General features: G+C 43.0%; 1 protein-coding gene across 4 annotated transcripts in view; it reads left to right on the top strand.

The window, feature by feature from the left end:
- DOCK11 (dedicator of cytokinesis 11) overlaps positions 1–13734 on the top strand; it is a 199830-nt gene that overhangs the window by 169990 nt on the left and 16106 nt on the right. For 3 of the 4 annotated variants that reach the window (XM_081792431.1, XM_081792430.1, XM_081792432.1), the window contains 3 exons: positions 6658–6780; positions 11424–11537; positions 12076–12222. In XM_081792431.1, the coding sequence (XP_081648557.1) occupies positions 6658–6780; positions 11424–11537; positions 12076–12222 (384 nt within the window). The remainder of the gene's footprint in view (positions 1–6657; positions 6781–11423; positions 11538–12075; positions 12223–13734) is intronic. The other variant, XM_081792433.1, reaches the window with a different exon arrangement.

The raw sequence follows: 13734 nt of genomic DNA, 5'->3' as shown, positions 1-13734 counted from the left end.
GTGGAGAAAGAGGACACTCTGGAGGCAGTCTAACAGAGGAGGATAGTAGCAGGGACCAAAGTTCAGAGGTGGGAGGGGCACCTGGGTGGCTCAGTCTGTTAAGTGTCTTGACTTCGGCTCAGGCTCAGGTCATGATCTCGCGGTCTGTGAGTTCGAGCCCGGTGTCCGGCTCTGTGTTGACAGTTCAGAGCCTGGAGCCTGCTTCGGATTCTGTGTCTCCTTCTCTCTCTGCTCCTCCCCTACTCAGTCTCTCTCTCTCTCTCTCTCTCTCTCTCTCTCTCTCTCTCTCTCTCTCTCTCAAAAATAAATAAACATTAAAAAAAAGGAAAGAAAGAAAGAGCCTTGATCCTGACTCTTTTTAATACTCTCAAGGAGACGGGTAACATTTCTTATCAGTCAAGAACTCCGATCTGTTTTGTATGTAAACACATTTGTTGGAACTCTTTTGTGTTCTACAGTAAAAATTTATATATTTTATTTGATGTATACAGATAGAATCCTGTTCCAAAAGAGCCTTTGTATATTTCAGCTTAGGTAAGAAGGCTTCCTCCTCATGCCCTCACCAGTGGAAAAATAACCAACACTGATTTGGGAGTTTTATTGAAAAGTACAAACGTTTGTCTATTTAGTGCCTGTATTTAAACGCATGAATGAAACCAATAATAGTGAAACTTAATTTGTTTCTCAAATGACTTTTCTGACCTTTGATTTTCAATAGTTTGTAAAGATATAATTAGCACACAGTCAAATGCACATTCCTAAATGAACAGTTTGATGAACTTTGACAGTTGTATGCACCCATGTAACTTCCCATCAGAAACAAAAAAGAGAACACGTCCATTCTCCTGGAAAGTTCCCTTGTGCCCATTTCCAGTCAGTCCCTCCTCCCCCACCATCTAATTTCTCACACCATAGATGAGTTTTGCCTGTATTTTGGTGCCATAAAAATGGACTCATTCATTCCATTCGATACATACCGTTTTGTATCTGGCTTCTTTTGCTCACCCTAATGTTTTTGAGATACATCCACGTTGTTGAATATATCAAAAGTTTGTTCTTTTTCGTTACTAAATAATACTCCATTGTATTGATATCTGATTTGTTTTTGTAATCCATTCTCCTGTTGATGAACTTTGGATTGTTTCCAGTTCAGGGCTGTTAGGAATAAGGTTGCTTTAACCATCCTTATCTATGCCCTTTTGTGGACATATGCTTTCATTTTTCTTGGGCAAATACCTAGGAGTGAAATTGCTGGATCCCCGGGAGGTTGTGTATTTAATTTTCTACGAAATTGCCAAAGAGTTTTTCAAAGTGAATGGCCCGTTTTATTCTCCTGCCAGTAAACAGGTGAAAGTTTCAGTTGGTCGAGATCCTCACCGACATCTGATATTGCTGATTTTTTTTTTAATTTTTATTTTTGCCATTCTGTTAGGCATGAATTGGTATCTCATTGTGTTTTTTTTATTTATATTTTCCTGATAACTAATGATGTTGAGCACTCTTTCATGTGCTTCTTAGCCTTTCATATGTCTTCGTTTGTGAAATGTGTGTTCAGGTCTTTTTCATTTTTAGAAATGGCATTGTTCGTTTTTTCATTGTTGACTCGTAGACGTTTTTTGTATGTTCCGGATATAAGTTCTGTGTCAGATATATGTGCTGCAAATTTATCTTTGATTTGCTTATTCATTGCTTAATTGAGTCTTTTAATTTAATTGAGCCAAAAAGTTTGGTTTTGATGAAGTCCAGTTTCCCATTTTAATGGTTTATTCTTTTTGTGTCTGGTCTGAGAATTTTTTGCTTACCTCCAGATTGTGAAGATATTGTCTTACACTTTCTTTTTTATTTTTTTTTTTTTTTGAGATTTTATTTTTAAGTAACCTCTACACCCAACATGGGGCTTGAACTCACAGCCCCGAGAGCAAGAGTTGCACGCCCCTCTGACAGAGCCAGCCAGGCGCCCCTTACATTTTCTTCTATAAACCCTGGATATGAGTTTTATATTTAGGTCTGTAGGGGCACCTGGGTGGCTCAGTCGGTTGAGCATTCAACTTCGGCTCAGGTCATAACCTCACGGTTTGTGAGTTCGAGCCCCGCGTCGGGCTCTGTGCTGACAGCTCAGAGTCAGGAGCCCGCTTTGGATTCTGTGTCTCCCTTTCTCTCTGGCCTTCCCCTGCTCATACTCTGTCTGTCTGTCTCTCATAAATAAACGTTAAAAAAAAATTTTTTTAATTTATATAAGTCTGTAATCTAAAATACATTCTTGAGCATGGAATTAGATAGAGGTCAAGGTTCAAGGTAGACATTTAGATGGTTCATACCCTATGGGGGAAAATAAGACTTTCCTTTTGCCTGATCGAATTCCTTTGGCGCCTTGGTTAAATTTCAGTTCTGTGTATGTGTGCAGCCTATTTCTGTACTCTGTTCTATAGCACTGACCTGTTTGTCCATCTTGATATGAATATGACACCATTTCGATGGCTTTCACTTTATAAGTCTTGAAATCAGGTAATGTTAGCCCTCTGACTGTTTTTTTCAAACTCATCTTGGCTATTCTACACCCTTTGAATTTCCATATAAATTTTAGAATCCTCTTTTCCACTTCCTCAAAATAGCCTGCTGGAAGTTTTCGGGGGATTTTGTTAAATTTATATACGAGTACATGGAAAATGGCAAGCTTAGCAATATTGAGTCTTTCAGTGAATATTTATTTAGGTCATCTTTAATTTCTCCCAACAGTATTTTGTGATTTTTTTAGGGCAGAAGTCTTCTGCTGAGTTTATTGTTAGATAATCGATGTTTTGTTGCCACTGTAAACAGTACTGCTTGATTTATTTTTCAATTTGTTGTTGCTAACATATACCACTACAGTTGATTTGTGTATGTTGATCTTGTAATCTGCAACCTTGCTAAGTATGCTTATTGGTTTTAGTAGTTTGTTTATTCCTTAGGCTTTTCTATATATACAATCATACCATTTGCACAGACAGTTTTATATTTGCCAATCTGTAGGACTTTTCTCTCTTTTTCTTGCCTTGTGCTGCCTAGGACCTTCAGCATAATGTTGAATTCAAGCGGTGAGAGCAGGCTTTTTTTTTTTTTTTTAAGTTTATTTATTTATTTTGAGACAGAGAGAGTGTGTGAGCAGGGGGAAGGGACGGAGAGAGAGGGAGACAGAGAATCCCAAGCAGGCCCTGTACTGTCAGCCCAGAGCCCAATGCGGGGCTTGAACTCCCAAACCGTGAGATCGTGACCTGAGCCGAAACCAAGAGTCGGACGCTTAACCGACTGAGCCCCCTGGGCGCCCCGAGAGAAGACATTCTTGACTCGTTCTCAAACTTATGAGAACAGCATTCAGCCTATAGATTTCTCATAGATGCCCTTTATCAGATTGAGGAAGGTCTTGCCTAGTCCTTGTTTCTGGAGAGTTCTTTCTTTTTTTTTTTTTTTTTTAATTTTTTTTTAACATTTATTTATTGTTGAGACAGAGAGAGACAGAGCATGAACAGGGGAGGGTCAGAGAGAGGGAGACACAGAATCCGAAACAGGCTCCAGGCTCTGAGCTGTCAGCACAGAGCCCGACACGGGGCTCGAACTCACATACCGCGAGATCGTGACCTGAGCCGAAGTCGGACGCTTAACCGACTGAGCCACCCAGGCGCCCCTGGAGAGTTCTTTCTTAATATCACGAAGGGATGTTGAGTTTTTTTCAAATGCTTCCTCTGCATCTATTACTGGAGGTACCGTGTTTCTCTTTTATTCTGCTTTGTTCTGTATATTACACTGAATTTTTTTCCTAATTGTAAACCAGCTCTACATGCCTGGGACCCAGTAGTTTGTCACAGATTTTTAATTACCCCCAAAGTTCTTCCTTCCGACTGTTACTGGAGATTTTAATTTGGCTATTAAATGTTAACATACATTTATTGAAGCAGCAACAGCTAATGACCATCTATGCACCGCCACTATACTGGTGACTAAAGAAACCAATAAAAATAAGATCTCATTACTACCCCTGAAGGGACCCGGCCTATTTGGAAAGTCAGGTACATAGATGAGGGGCAAGTATGATGATAGATACCCACCCGATGAATGACCAGAGTAGGATAAAAGGCATCTAGTGTCTTGCTCCTCTGTATTCATGAGGAGAAGGATCCCAGAAGAGGTGATCTTAAAGAGCCGTCTTAAGGGAGTTAACCAAGTAAGGGGAGGAAAGGGCAGAGGGCACAACAGGAGCAAAGGCACAAAGTTAAGACAACACCGTGGTGCTTCAGGAGAACTACTAGGAGTTCATTGTTGTTGGAGCATAAAGTACAAGGCTGGGCCTGGTGAATGATAAGATTATAGAAATATCAGCCAGACTATTGCAAGCCTTGGGCGCCAAGTGAAAGAACTTGTCCTTTGCTCTTTGAAGGAAGGGATAATAGCCATCCTGAGGTTCTAAGAAGGGGAGAGGGATGTGGTCCAGTGTGCATTTTCACCAGAATCCCGTGGCGCATACTGAAAAGTGCCAAGGCCGGAGGCAGGAAGATCGATTAGAAAAAAATAACGAGGTCTTAAGCTTTAGCCGGGAGAGTAGAAATGGAGAGGAAGGGTCAGATTTGAGAACTGTTGAGGAAGCAACACTGGCAGAAGTCAGCGGTGAGCTGATTGGAGGGTGAGTGAAGAGAGCGCGTGTCCGTTTTCCGGAACCGAGGTAACAAAGTATGCGCTCGTCCATTACCTCACAGTTCCAGCATCCAGAAGTCTGAAGTCAAGGTGTCAGCAGGACCGTGTTCCCTCTGAGACTCTGGGTAGACTCTTTCCTCGCCTCTTCCCAACTTCGGTGGTAGCCACTGGTCTCTAGGTCCCTTGACGTCATAGCTGCGTTACTCCAGCTCCGCCCCTGGAGTCAGGTGGCGTTCTCCCCGCGCGTCTCTGTCTGCTTGTGTGGACATCACTCCTGTTGGGTTAAGGGCCCAGCCTCCTCCCGTCTGACCTCACCTGAACTAACTCTACCCGCAGGGGCCCTGTTTCCACAAATAAAGTCACATTCTGAGGTACTGGGGGTCAGGACTTCAACATCTCTTTTTGAGGGACACAAGTCACCCCATGACAGGGCCAAGTCAAAAGTACTCTTAGGTTTCCTAGCTAAGGGTTCGTAGGGTGTCGCCCCCGGCTAGGTAGAAAGCACAAGTGAAAGAACTAGGTTAGGAAGAAGTTGAGTTCAGAATTGCCTAAAGGGCATACAGGAAAAACTGTCTTAGCATTCAGCGCTGTAAACCTCAAGAACATCTCTTTAAGATGGAAACACGCTGGGGCGCCTGGGTGGCTCAGTCAGCTGAGCGACTGACTTTGGCTCGGGTCACGATCTCAAGGTTCATGAGTTCCAGCCCCACATCAGGCTTTGCACTGACCACGCGAGCCTGCTTCGGATCCTCTGTCTCCCTCTCTCTCTGTCCCTCCCCCATTCACTCTCTGTCTCTCTCAAAAATAAATAAACATTAAAAAAATAGATAGAGGGGCGCCTGGGTGGCTCAGTCGGCTAAGCGTCCGACTTCAGCTCAGGTCACGATCTCACAGTTCGTGGGTTCGAGCCCCGCGTCGGGCTCTGTGCTGACAGCTCAGAGCCTGGAGCCTGTTTCGGATTCTGTGTCTCCCTCTCTCTCTGACCCTCCCCCGTTCATGCTCTATCTCTCCCTGTCTCAAAAATAAATAAACGTTAAAAAAAAAAAAATTAAAAAAAAATAGATAGAAACAGGCTGTTGAGACTCACAGATAGTGTCAGCAATGGGCCTCATCTTTTTATTGTCGAGATGAGGGTTCATAAAGTAACTTACAGCAGCTGTTATCATTTTGGCGAGGTCAGAGATCTCTGTCTTGAGCTATTATCCTGTCCTTCTCACAAACTTTAGGGCCGGCAGTCAGGAAGGAAGCATTGTTTACCAAGACTGCATCATTTTAGTAAACATGTTTATCACTAACACAGCAGCTTGAAAGTTGTCCAGTCTTCTGAACGCTCTATTACATTATGTGTAAATATAACTTCAGTATAAAAAGGAAGCTGTGAACATTTATAGGCTTAGGGGAATTTACCTTATCAGACATACAGTTTGGAACAAATAATATATCCCCTTTTAAAGATACTCCTTCTTGGGGGTGCCTGGGTAGCTCAGTCAGTTAAGCGTCCGACTTCGGCTCAGGTCACGATCTCGCGGTCCGTGAGTTCGAGCCCCGCGTTGGGCTCTGTGCTGACAGCTCAGAGCCTGGAGCCCGTTTCGGATTCTGTGTCCCCCTTTCTCTCTGCCCCTCCCCTGTTGACGCTCTGTCTCTCTCCGTCTCAAAAATAAATAAAACATTTTTTAAAAATTAAAAAAAAAAAAAAAGAAAACAGATACTCCTTCCTAATGGGTTACATTTCTAAGTACAGTTAACATCCTCGCCATGTGAGTAAACGATATCCATAGGTACGCTTCACTGTTATCAATATTGATTTCATATTTTCAAGAGTGGTTTCAGTTTCAGACATTACAAGCGTTTGATTTAGAAAATAGAGTCACACAAGCATACTCCCTTCTGTACACGTTGTTTGTTCTCTACGAACTTGAAACGGTTCAAAATTTCTTTGCCAAAACTCTAAAACCACCTCTAATTCCTGATTGCATTTTGCCCTTAACGCAGGAAGTTTTGCTGGAGTTGCTAGAACAGTGTGTGGATGGCTTATGGAAAGCAGAACGTTACGAAGTCATTTCTGAGATTTCCAAGTTGATCATTCCAATTTATGAGAAACGTCGTGAGTTTGAGGTAGGTAATTGAAACATTCGCATCATTGGGGGCGCCTGGGTGGCTTAGTCAGCTGAGCCTCTGACTTCGACTCAGGTCTTGATCTCGAGGTTTGTGAGTTCGAGCCCCACATTAGGCTTTGTGCTGACAGCTTGGAGACCGCTTTGGATCCTGTCTCCCTCTCTCTCCCTCTCTCTCTCTCTCTCTCTCTCTCTCTCTCTCTCTCAGAAATAAATAAACATTAAAAAAAAGTCTAAACACTTGCATCATTGGCCTAAACTATATTTTATTTTGGTCTCGGAAAACACGGTAACATCGTTATGTTCCTATCCCTCTACTGTGTGTCCTCTGAGGAATAAAAGGTTAATTATATCATGGCATTTGTGTTTTATTGTAGAACATAGATACTTAACTATGTTGTGTTGACACATTTGTCCAGTCTGAAAGTTCCTATCCTTAAAAGTCCTGTGACATCCTAAAATCGGAATCCTACCTTATATTCCTATAAATTTTCCAAAGGAAATTGAGGGTAAAACATCCAGAATATAAATTTTAGATTATACAAGTGGTTCTTAAAACATTTTAATCTAGCACCTCCCCCTCCACTTCCCCTCAGGGCATAAAAAATTCAGTGTTTTCTTCACCAAACCTTCGCCTAATAAAGGTATGGAATCTCCTGGGCACCTGGGTGGCTCAGTCAGTTAAGCATCCGACTCTCGATTTCAGCTTAGGTCATGATCTCATAAGTTTGAGCCCCATGTCGGAGCCTGATTGGGATTCTCTGGCCCTCTCTCTGTGCCCCTGCCCCTGCTCTCTCTCTCTCTCTGAAAATAAACTTAAAAAAATAAAAAAATTTAAAAAAGCTATTGAATTTCCATGTTGTCCCGGGAAGAGTCATAGGCTTTTACGATTCTTTGCAGTTCGATGGGGAGACCAAAGGGGCTGGTAGCCCTACTGTGAGGAGTTTTTTTCCAATTTAGTCTGTCAGATAAAGCTGTTGGTAAAGGGTAATTAATAAAGAATGTAGTATAATGAATACCTGTTGCCACCGGCCCAGGTTTTATATTCAAGTCTTGGAGTCCAAATCGTAATTTCTACGCCTATCGTATTAGGAAGGGGTGGTTTAGGATCCAAGCCTTCTTTAAAAAATGTTTATTTATTTTGAGAGAGAGAGAGAGAGCACGTGAGCAGGGGAGGAGCAGAGTGACATAGCACAAGAGAGAGTCCCAAGCAGGCTCCACGCCCGGCCCAGAATCCATCGCAGGGCCCAGTACCATGAACCGTGAGATCGTGACCTGGGCTGAAATCAAGAGTCTGACGCTCAACCAACTAAGCCACCCAGGCGCCCCTCAACCCCTTTTTTTTAAAAAGCAAAGCAATTTGGGGGCGCCCGGCTGGCTTGGTTGGTTAAGCGTCCGACTTCGGCTCAGGTCACGATCTCACAGTCCGTGAGTTCGAGCCCCGCGTCGGGCCCTGTGCTGACAGCTCGGAACCTGGAGCCTGTTTCGGATTCTGTGTCTCCCTCTCTCTCTCTGCTCCTCCCCTGTTCATGCTCTGTCTCTCTCTGTCTCAAAAATAAATAAACGTTAAAAAAAAAAAAAAAGCAAAGCAATTTATCCTTAAGTATAGCAAGTACGCTTTCATCGTTTTCCCAGAAGGAAAACACATACATTTAATATCATCTGCACTGTTCTACTCTCTCTTCAGACTGGCCCTGATCAAACTCACTTTTTCTTCCCAGGTTCTAGGCCTTTTCTCTCTCTGCCGTAGTTTTGGGGTATGTGAGGCATGCCTGAAAAATCATAGCGGCGTTCGAGTGATTCTATTAATAACTAAACCTAGGTCATAGAGGTGGCAAAGAATAGCCCACAAGATGATTGCCCCTTTTAGCAAAACATGACATCCTAAGAACCTTTGTAAAATTTCCAGAATACCCGCTTTCTTACCAGCTTGAAGATAAGGCTATTACAACCCCAGGGAGGGGGCGCCTGAGTGGCTCAGTGGGTTAAGCATCTGACTTCAGCTCCGGTCACGATCTCACGGTTTGTGGGTTCGAGCCCCGCGTCAGGCTCAGAGCCTGGGGCCTGCTTCAGATTCTGTGTCTCATTCTCTCTCTGTCCCTCCCCAACTTGTGCTCTGTCTCTCTCTGTCTCTCAAAAATAAATAAATGTAAAAAAAAAATCTTAAAAAGAAAAAGAACCTCAGGGAGTATTTTGCTGCTCAATCAACTAATAGGGAAGAAAGAAAAATATATCTTTACACATGAAAGGAAACGCTGTTTTCTATAGGGACACTCCTCCTATTCCCTTGTCGGCTTGTAAAGGTCTGTGCGGATCCCCTAGCGTTCCACATGGGATGTAGTCCTTGTTTCTCGGGCACTGATATATCATTTTTCACTGCATCTTTATGGGACAGGCTGAAAAAGTGTCAGAGACAGCAGCCATAAAGATAAGGAAGATTTCCCTCAAATTGAGCACAGCCTCTCTGTGCTCCCCGTTTTTATCAAGGTGAAATTCACGTAATACACAATTAACCATTTTTAAAGTGTACGATTCAGTATCATTCAGTGCATTCGTGATATTCTGAACCCGCCACCCCTCTCTACTTTCAAAACGTTTTCATCACCCCAGAAAAACACGTCCTACCCACTAAGTGGTTCCTCCCCCTCCCACCCGCCATCCTCTGGCAACCACTAATCTGCTTTCCATCCCTATGGGTTTCCCTATTCTGGATGTGTCATTAAAAAAGGATTCATAGAGATGTGACCTTTTGTGTCTGGCTTCTTTCACTTAGCATAATATTTAGAGGTTCGTCCACGTTGTAGCGTCTGTCACAACTTCATTCCTTTTTATGGCTGAATGATTTTCCATTGCGTGGCTACGCCACGATTTGTTTATCCACGTATCCATTGACAGACATCTGGGTCGTTTTCACCTTTTGGCTATCACGGAGAGTTGCTGCTGTTGTGAACATTCGTGTCGACGTTTCTGCACGGCAACTGTTTTCATTTATCTTGGGTATATACCTAGGAGTAGAATTGCTGGGTCATGGGATGATTTTATGTTTAACGTTTTAAGAAACCACTGAACCGTTTTCCCTTTTCCCTTCCCACCAACAATGTATACACGTTCCACAGTCCGACCAATACCTGTTGTTTTGGGTTTTTCATGAAAGCCATCTTAGTGGATGTGAAGTGTGTTCACATTATGGTATTTGATTTGTATTTCCTTATGACCGAGGATCTTGAACATCTTTTTATGTGCTTCTTAGCCATTTGTATATCTTCTTTGGAGACATGCTTGTTCAAAACCTTTGCCCCTTTTTAAATTGGGTTGTCTTTTTGTTGTTGAACTGTGAGAGCTCTTTATTATTTTCTGATACTAAACCTTTATCAGATTTGTGATTGGCAAATATTTTCTCCCATTCTGTAGGTTGGCTTTTCACATTCTTAATAATGTTCTTGGCACAATGTGCTCCCTTTTTCTGGGTACAGATGAGGTGGCTCAGTCGGTTGAGTGTCCAACTTCGGCTCAGGTCGTGATCTCACACTCCGTGAGTTCGAGCCCCACGTCGGGCTCTGTGCTGACAGCTCAGAGCCTGGAGCCTGCTTCGGATTCTGCGTCTCCCTCTCTTTCTGCCCCTCCCCCACTCATGCTCTGTCTCTCTCTCTGTCTCAGAAATAAATAAACATAAAAAAAAATTTTTTTAAATAAAAAGAAAAGTAATCCAAATTAGGGACGCCTGGGTGGCTCAGTCAGTTAAGCATCCGACTTCAGCTCAGGTCATGATTTCACACTCTGTGAGTTCGAGCCCCGCGTCAGGCTCTGTGCTGACAGCTCAGAGCCTGGAGCCCGCTTCGGATTCTATGTCTCCCCCTCTCTCTGCCCCTCCCCTGCTCATGCTCTGTCTCTCTCTGTCTCAAAAATAAAAACATTTTTTAAAAATTAAAAAAAAAAGAAAACTTCTGTAAACTTGTATAAAAGCAGTCCTCACTGAGGCATATACTGTTATTTTTGTATCTGCATATTTTGTTTGTTTGTTTTTTTCTCTTGGTGGTCTGCTGTATTTCTGGGGCTACTATCTATGCCTCAGAATGGAAGGATCCAGATCTCTCTAGCATCCTAAATCAAGCCTTTCCTCATCACTCCACCCTATTTCTTCATCCAACAATGGGAGAGGGGAATTACCCCCAGCTTTTGCTGTTTCTCTGAGCTTGACTGCATCTGCATTTATTTTTATCTCCAGAAGTTTTTGCACGGATTTTTAATTCTCGCCTTTGCCTTAAAGGCTCAAGCAAAAAAGCATCTGGCTTCTCTTTCAGTTAAACTAATTCAGATATAACGCAAATAGTAGTCAATAATACAGTAGGTTTAAAGTATGCCTTCCCATTTAGGTATGAATGAAATAAACCCACAGATACGCATCTAGTAGAAATGGTTATTGACCGTTTTAATTTCTACCCTTAGCCTTGACATTGTTGAGGAATTTCGTCTAATTGTGACAGAGGGGCAGGGGAGTGTGGCTGACCCCAAAACACATTTTGGAAAGGAAATAGCATTGCTTCTCCCCCAACCCCCCACCCCCACCCCGCCGCCGTGTATTTATCTTAGCCATTTAGTAATTAACCAAAAGATAAAGCCGGTTTGTATATTCTCGTTTTTCAGAAACTTACGCAAGTTTATAGAACTCTTCATGGAGCTTACACAAAAATTCTAGAGGTCATGCACACAAAAAAAAGACTTTTAGGGACTTTCTTCAGAGTTGCCTTTTATGGCCAAGTAAGTATACTTTCGTTCATAAAGTTGTTTTTCTTTTTAAACATTCACCTTTGAATTATTAGATTACTATAGCAGCAGGCATTGGTTCTTGCCTTCTGTCTAGATAGAGTGGCTAACACAACAGCCGGAAGCCTCTGTAAGTGTGACACTCACTTTGGTTTCCCTATCTAAATCCAGTAGGCCAGAGTCCAACGCAGAAGATTTGAATTTCTCCCTCAGTTTCATTTTCTGTTAAACCTCTTAAGGTATATATTTAATACCCAGTACTGAGAGCTTTCAAACGAAAAATAGGTAAGTATGACAGGGAATGAGAAAAAACTAGCGTGGAAATCTTCGGGCCAAGTACACAGCCATATGACTGTGAATTGGGAAATTCATATTTATTTGAAGTTGAAAGGGTCAGTACGTGCCATGTGGCTTTTGGTACCGCTTAAAATGTATTTCAAGCATGTTATTGCTAGTTATCTCGTGCATTTTCTGTAAATGCCGTGCCGGCTCGTGCTATTTGTAAGTGATTGTGTGTTTCACTTTGCCATAGTCTTTTTTTGAAGAAGAGGATGGGAAGGAGTACATCTATAAAGAACCCAAGCTCACCGGCCTCTCGGAGATTTCCCTGAGACTCGTTAAACTTTATGGTGAAAAATTTGGTACAGAGAATGTTAAAATAATTCAGGATTCAGACAAGGTAACATAGACCCTGCATTTTGAAATCATTATTTGTTAGTTCCAAGCATGCTACACCGCTCCTGACTCTTTCCTTTTCTGGCTGGTGGGGGAGAAGTTTGGAAATAGAGCCTGTCCAGATATTGAAAGAAAGGACAGGAGGGGCGCCTGGGTGGCCCAGTAGGTTAAGCGTCCGACTTCAGCTCAGGTCATGATCTCACGGTTCGTGAGTTCGAGCCCACGTCAGGCTCTGTGCCACCAGCTCAGAGCCTGGAGCCGGCTTCGGATTCTGTCTCTCCTTCTCTCTCTGCCCCTCCCCTGCTCACATTCTCCCTCTCTCTCTCTCTCTCAAAAATAAATAAACATTTTTTTTAATTAAAAAAAAAAAGAGAGAAAGGACAGGGGCTTTAAGTGCATTTTGTTATAAAATATCCTTAGTTTGGTAGTTACGTTTGCAATGAAGTACATTTAGGAGAGATCCCTTGAGACTTGCTCTAAAGGGTATCCGTCCCAGCAGGCCTTGCCAGGCCAGGATGAGAAAGATTCTAGCAAGACAGGCTCCCTGCTAGAGACGCATAGTTTCCTCTAGGCAGACTTTTGGAAAAGCACAGTGGGACTGCCTGACCGTTCTTAGTCACCACTGGTGTGCCCAGAACGAGAGCTGGTGTCTAAGGTAGGAAGGGGCCTACACGGTTCAGGATCTGCAGACCACGGCAGTATTTACCGAGCGACTCTGATGCAAGTGGCTTAGCGGCTAGTAGGTAGCATTGCCAGAGTGGAAAGCTCACGGCCACGGTAAAGACACATCCTGGCCTACCCCGAAAATGATGTCGGGCACCTGGGTGGCTCAGTCAGTTAAGCATCTGACTTTGATTCAGGTCACGATCTCACGGTTCGTGAGTTTGAGTCCCACTTCGGGTGAGGCCTGTTTCTCTCTCTCTCTCTCTCTGCCCTTTGTGGGATTCTCTCTCTCTTTCTTTCTCTCTCTCTCTCTGCTGCTCGCCCACTGCGCCCTCTTTCTCTCTCTCTCAAAGGGAAAAAAGAAAAGAAAACGATGTCTTCCCCTTGGAGACTCACCTGTCTCTCTTGGAGATGCTTTTATCTTGACCGTATGCCTTAGACATGTAAAAGTTGATAGGCCAGTAGATTTGGAATTCATTAATATTTGGCAAAACCTCTCTACCTCTTATCAGCTTCACTATTTTTGTGGTGTCTTATTAAGTTAAGACAACGGAAGATTTTAGCTCCTTGCAGCCAGATAGTCTTAGGCTCACTGCCACATAACTGATACTATAAATGGAAAGTTAATGGAAAGCCAGGCTTGCTGAACAGCATGTGCAGTTTCCTACTCTAAGCTGCCCGTGAAAACCTGGCTCATGAGGGCTAGCGGAAAAGCACCATCGGGCAGCTGGGCCCCTGACGTTATTTGTAGGCACAATATTTTAGTCCTTCTCCGTAGACAACAGACATAATAAGCAGTTGCTTGCAAGTTCCTTTTTTCTTTCTTCATGCGTGAAAGTGAAAATTAAAAACA

This window comes from Panthera onca, chromosome X, assembly GCF_046562875.1.
Source record: "Panthera onca isolate mPanOnc1 chromosome X, mPanOnc1 haplotype 2, whole genome shotgun sequence".
NCBI lineage: Eukaryota > Metazoa > Chordata > Mammalia > Carnivora > Felidae > Panthera > Panthera onca.
This window is presented reverse-complemented; position numbering and strand designations above follow the sequence as displayed.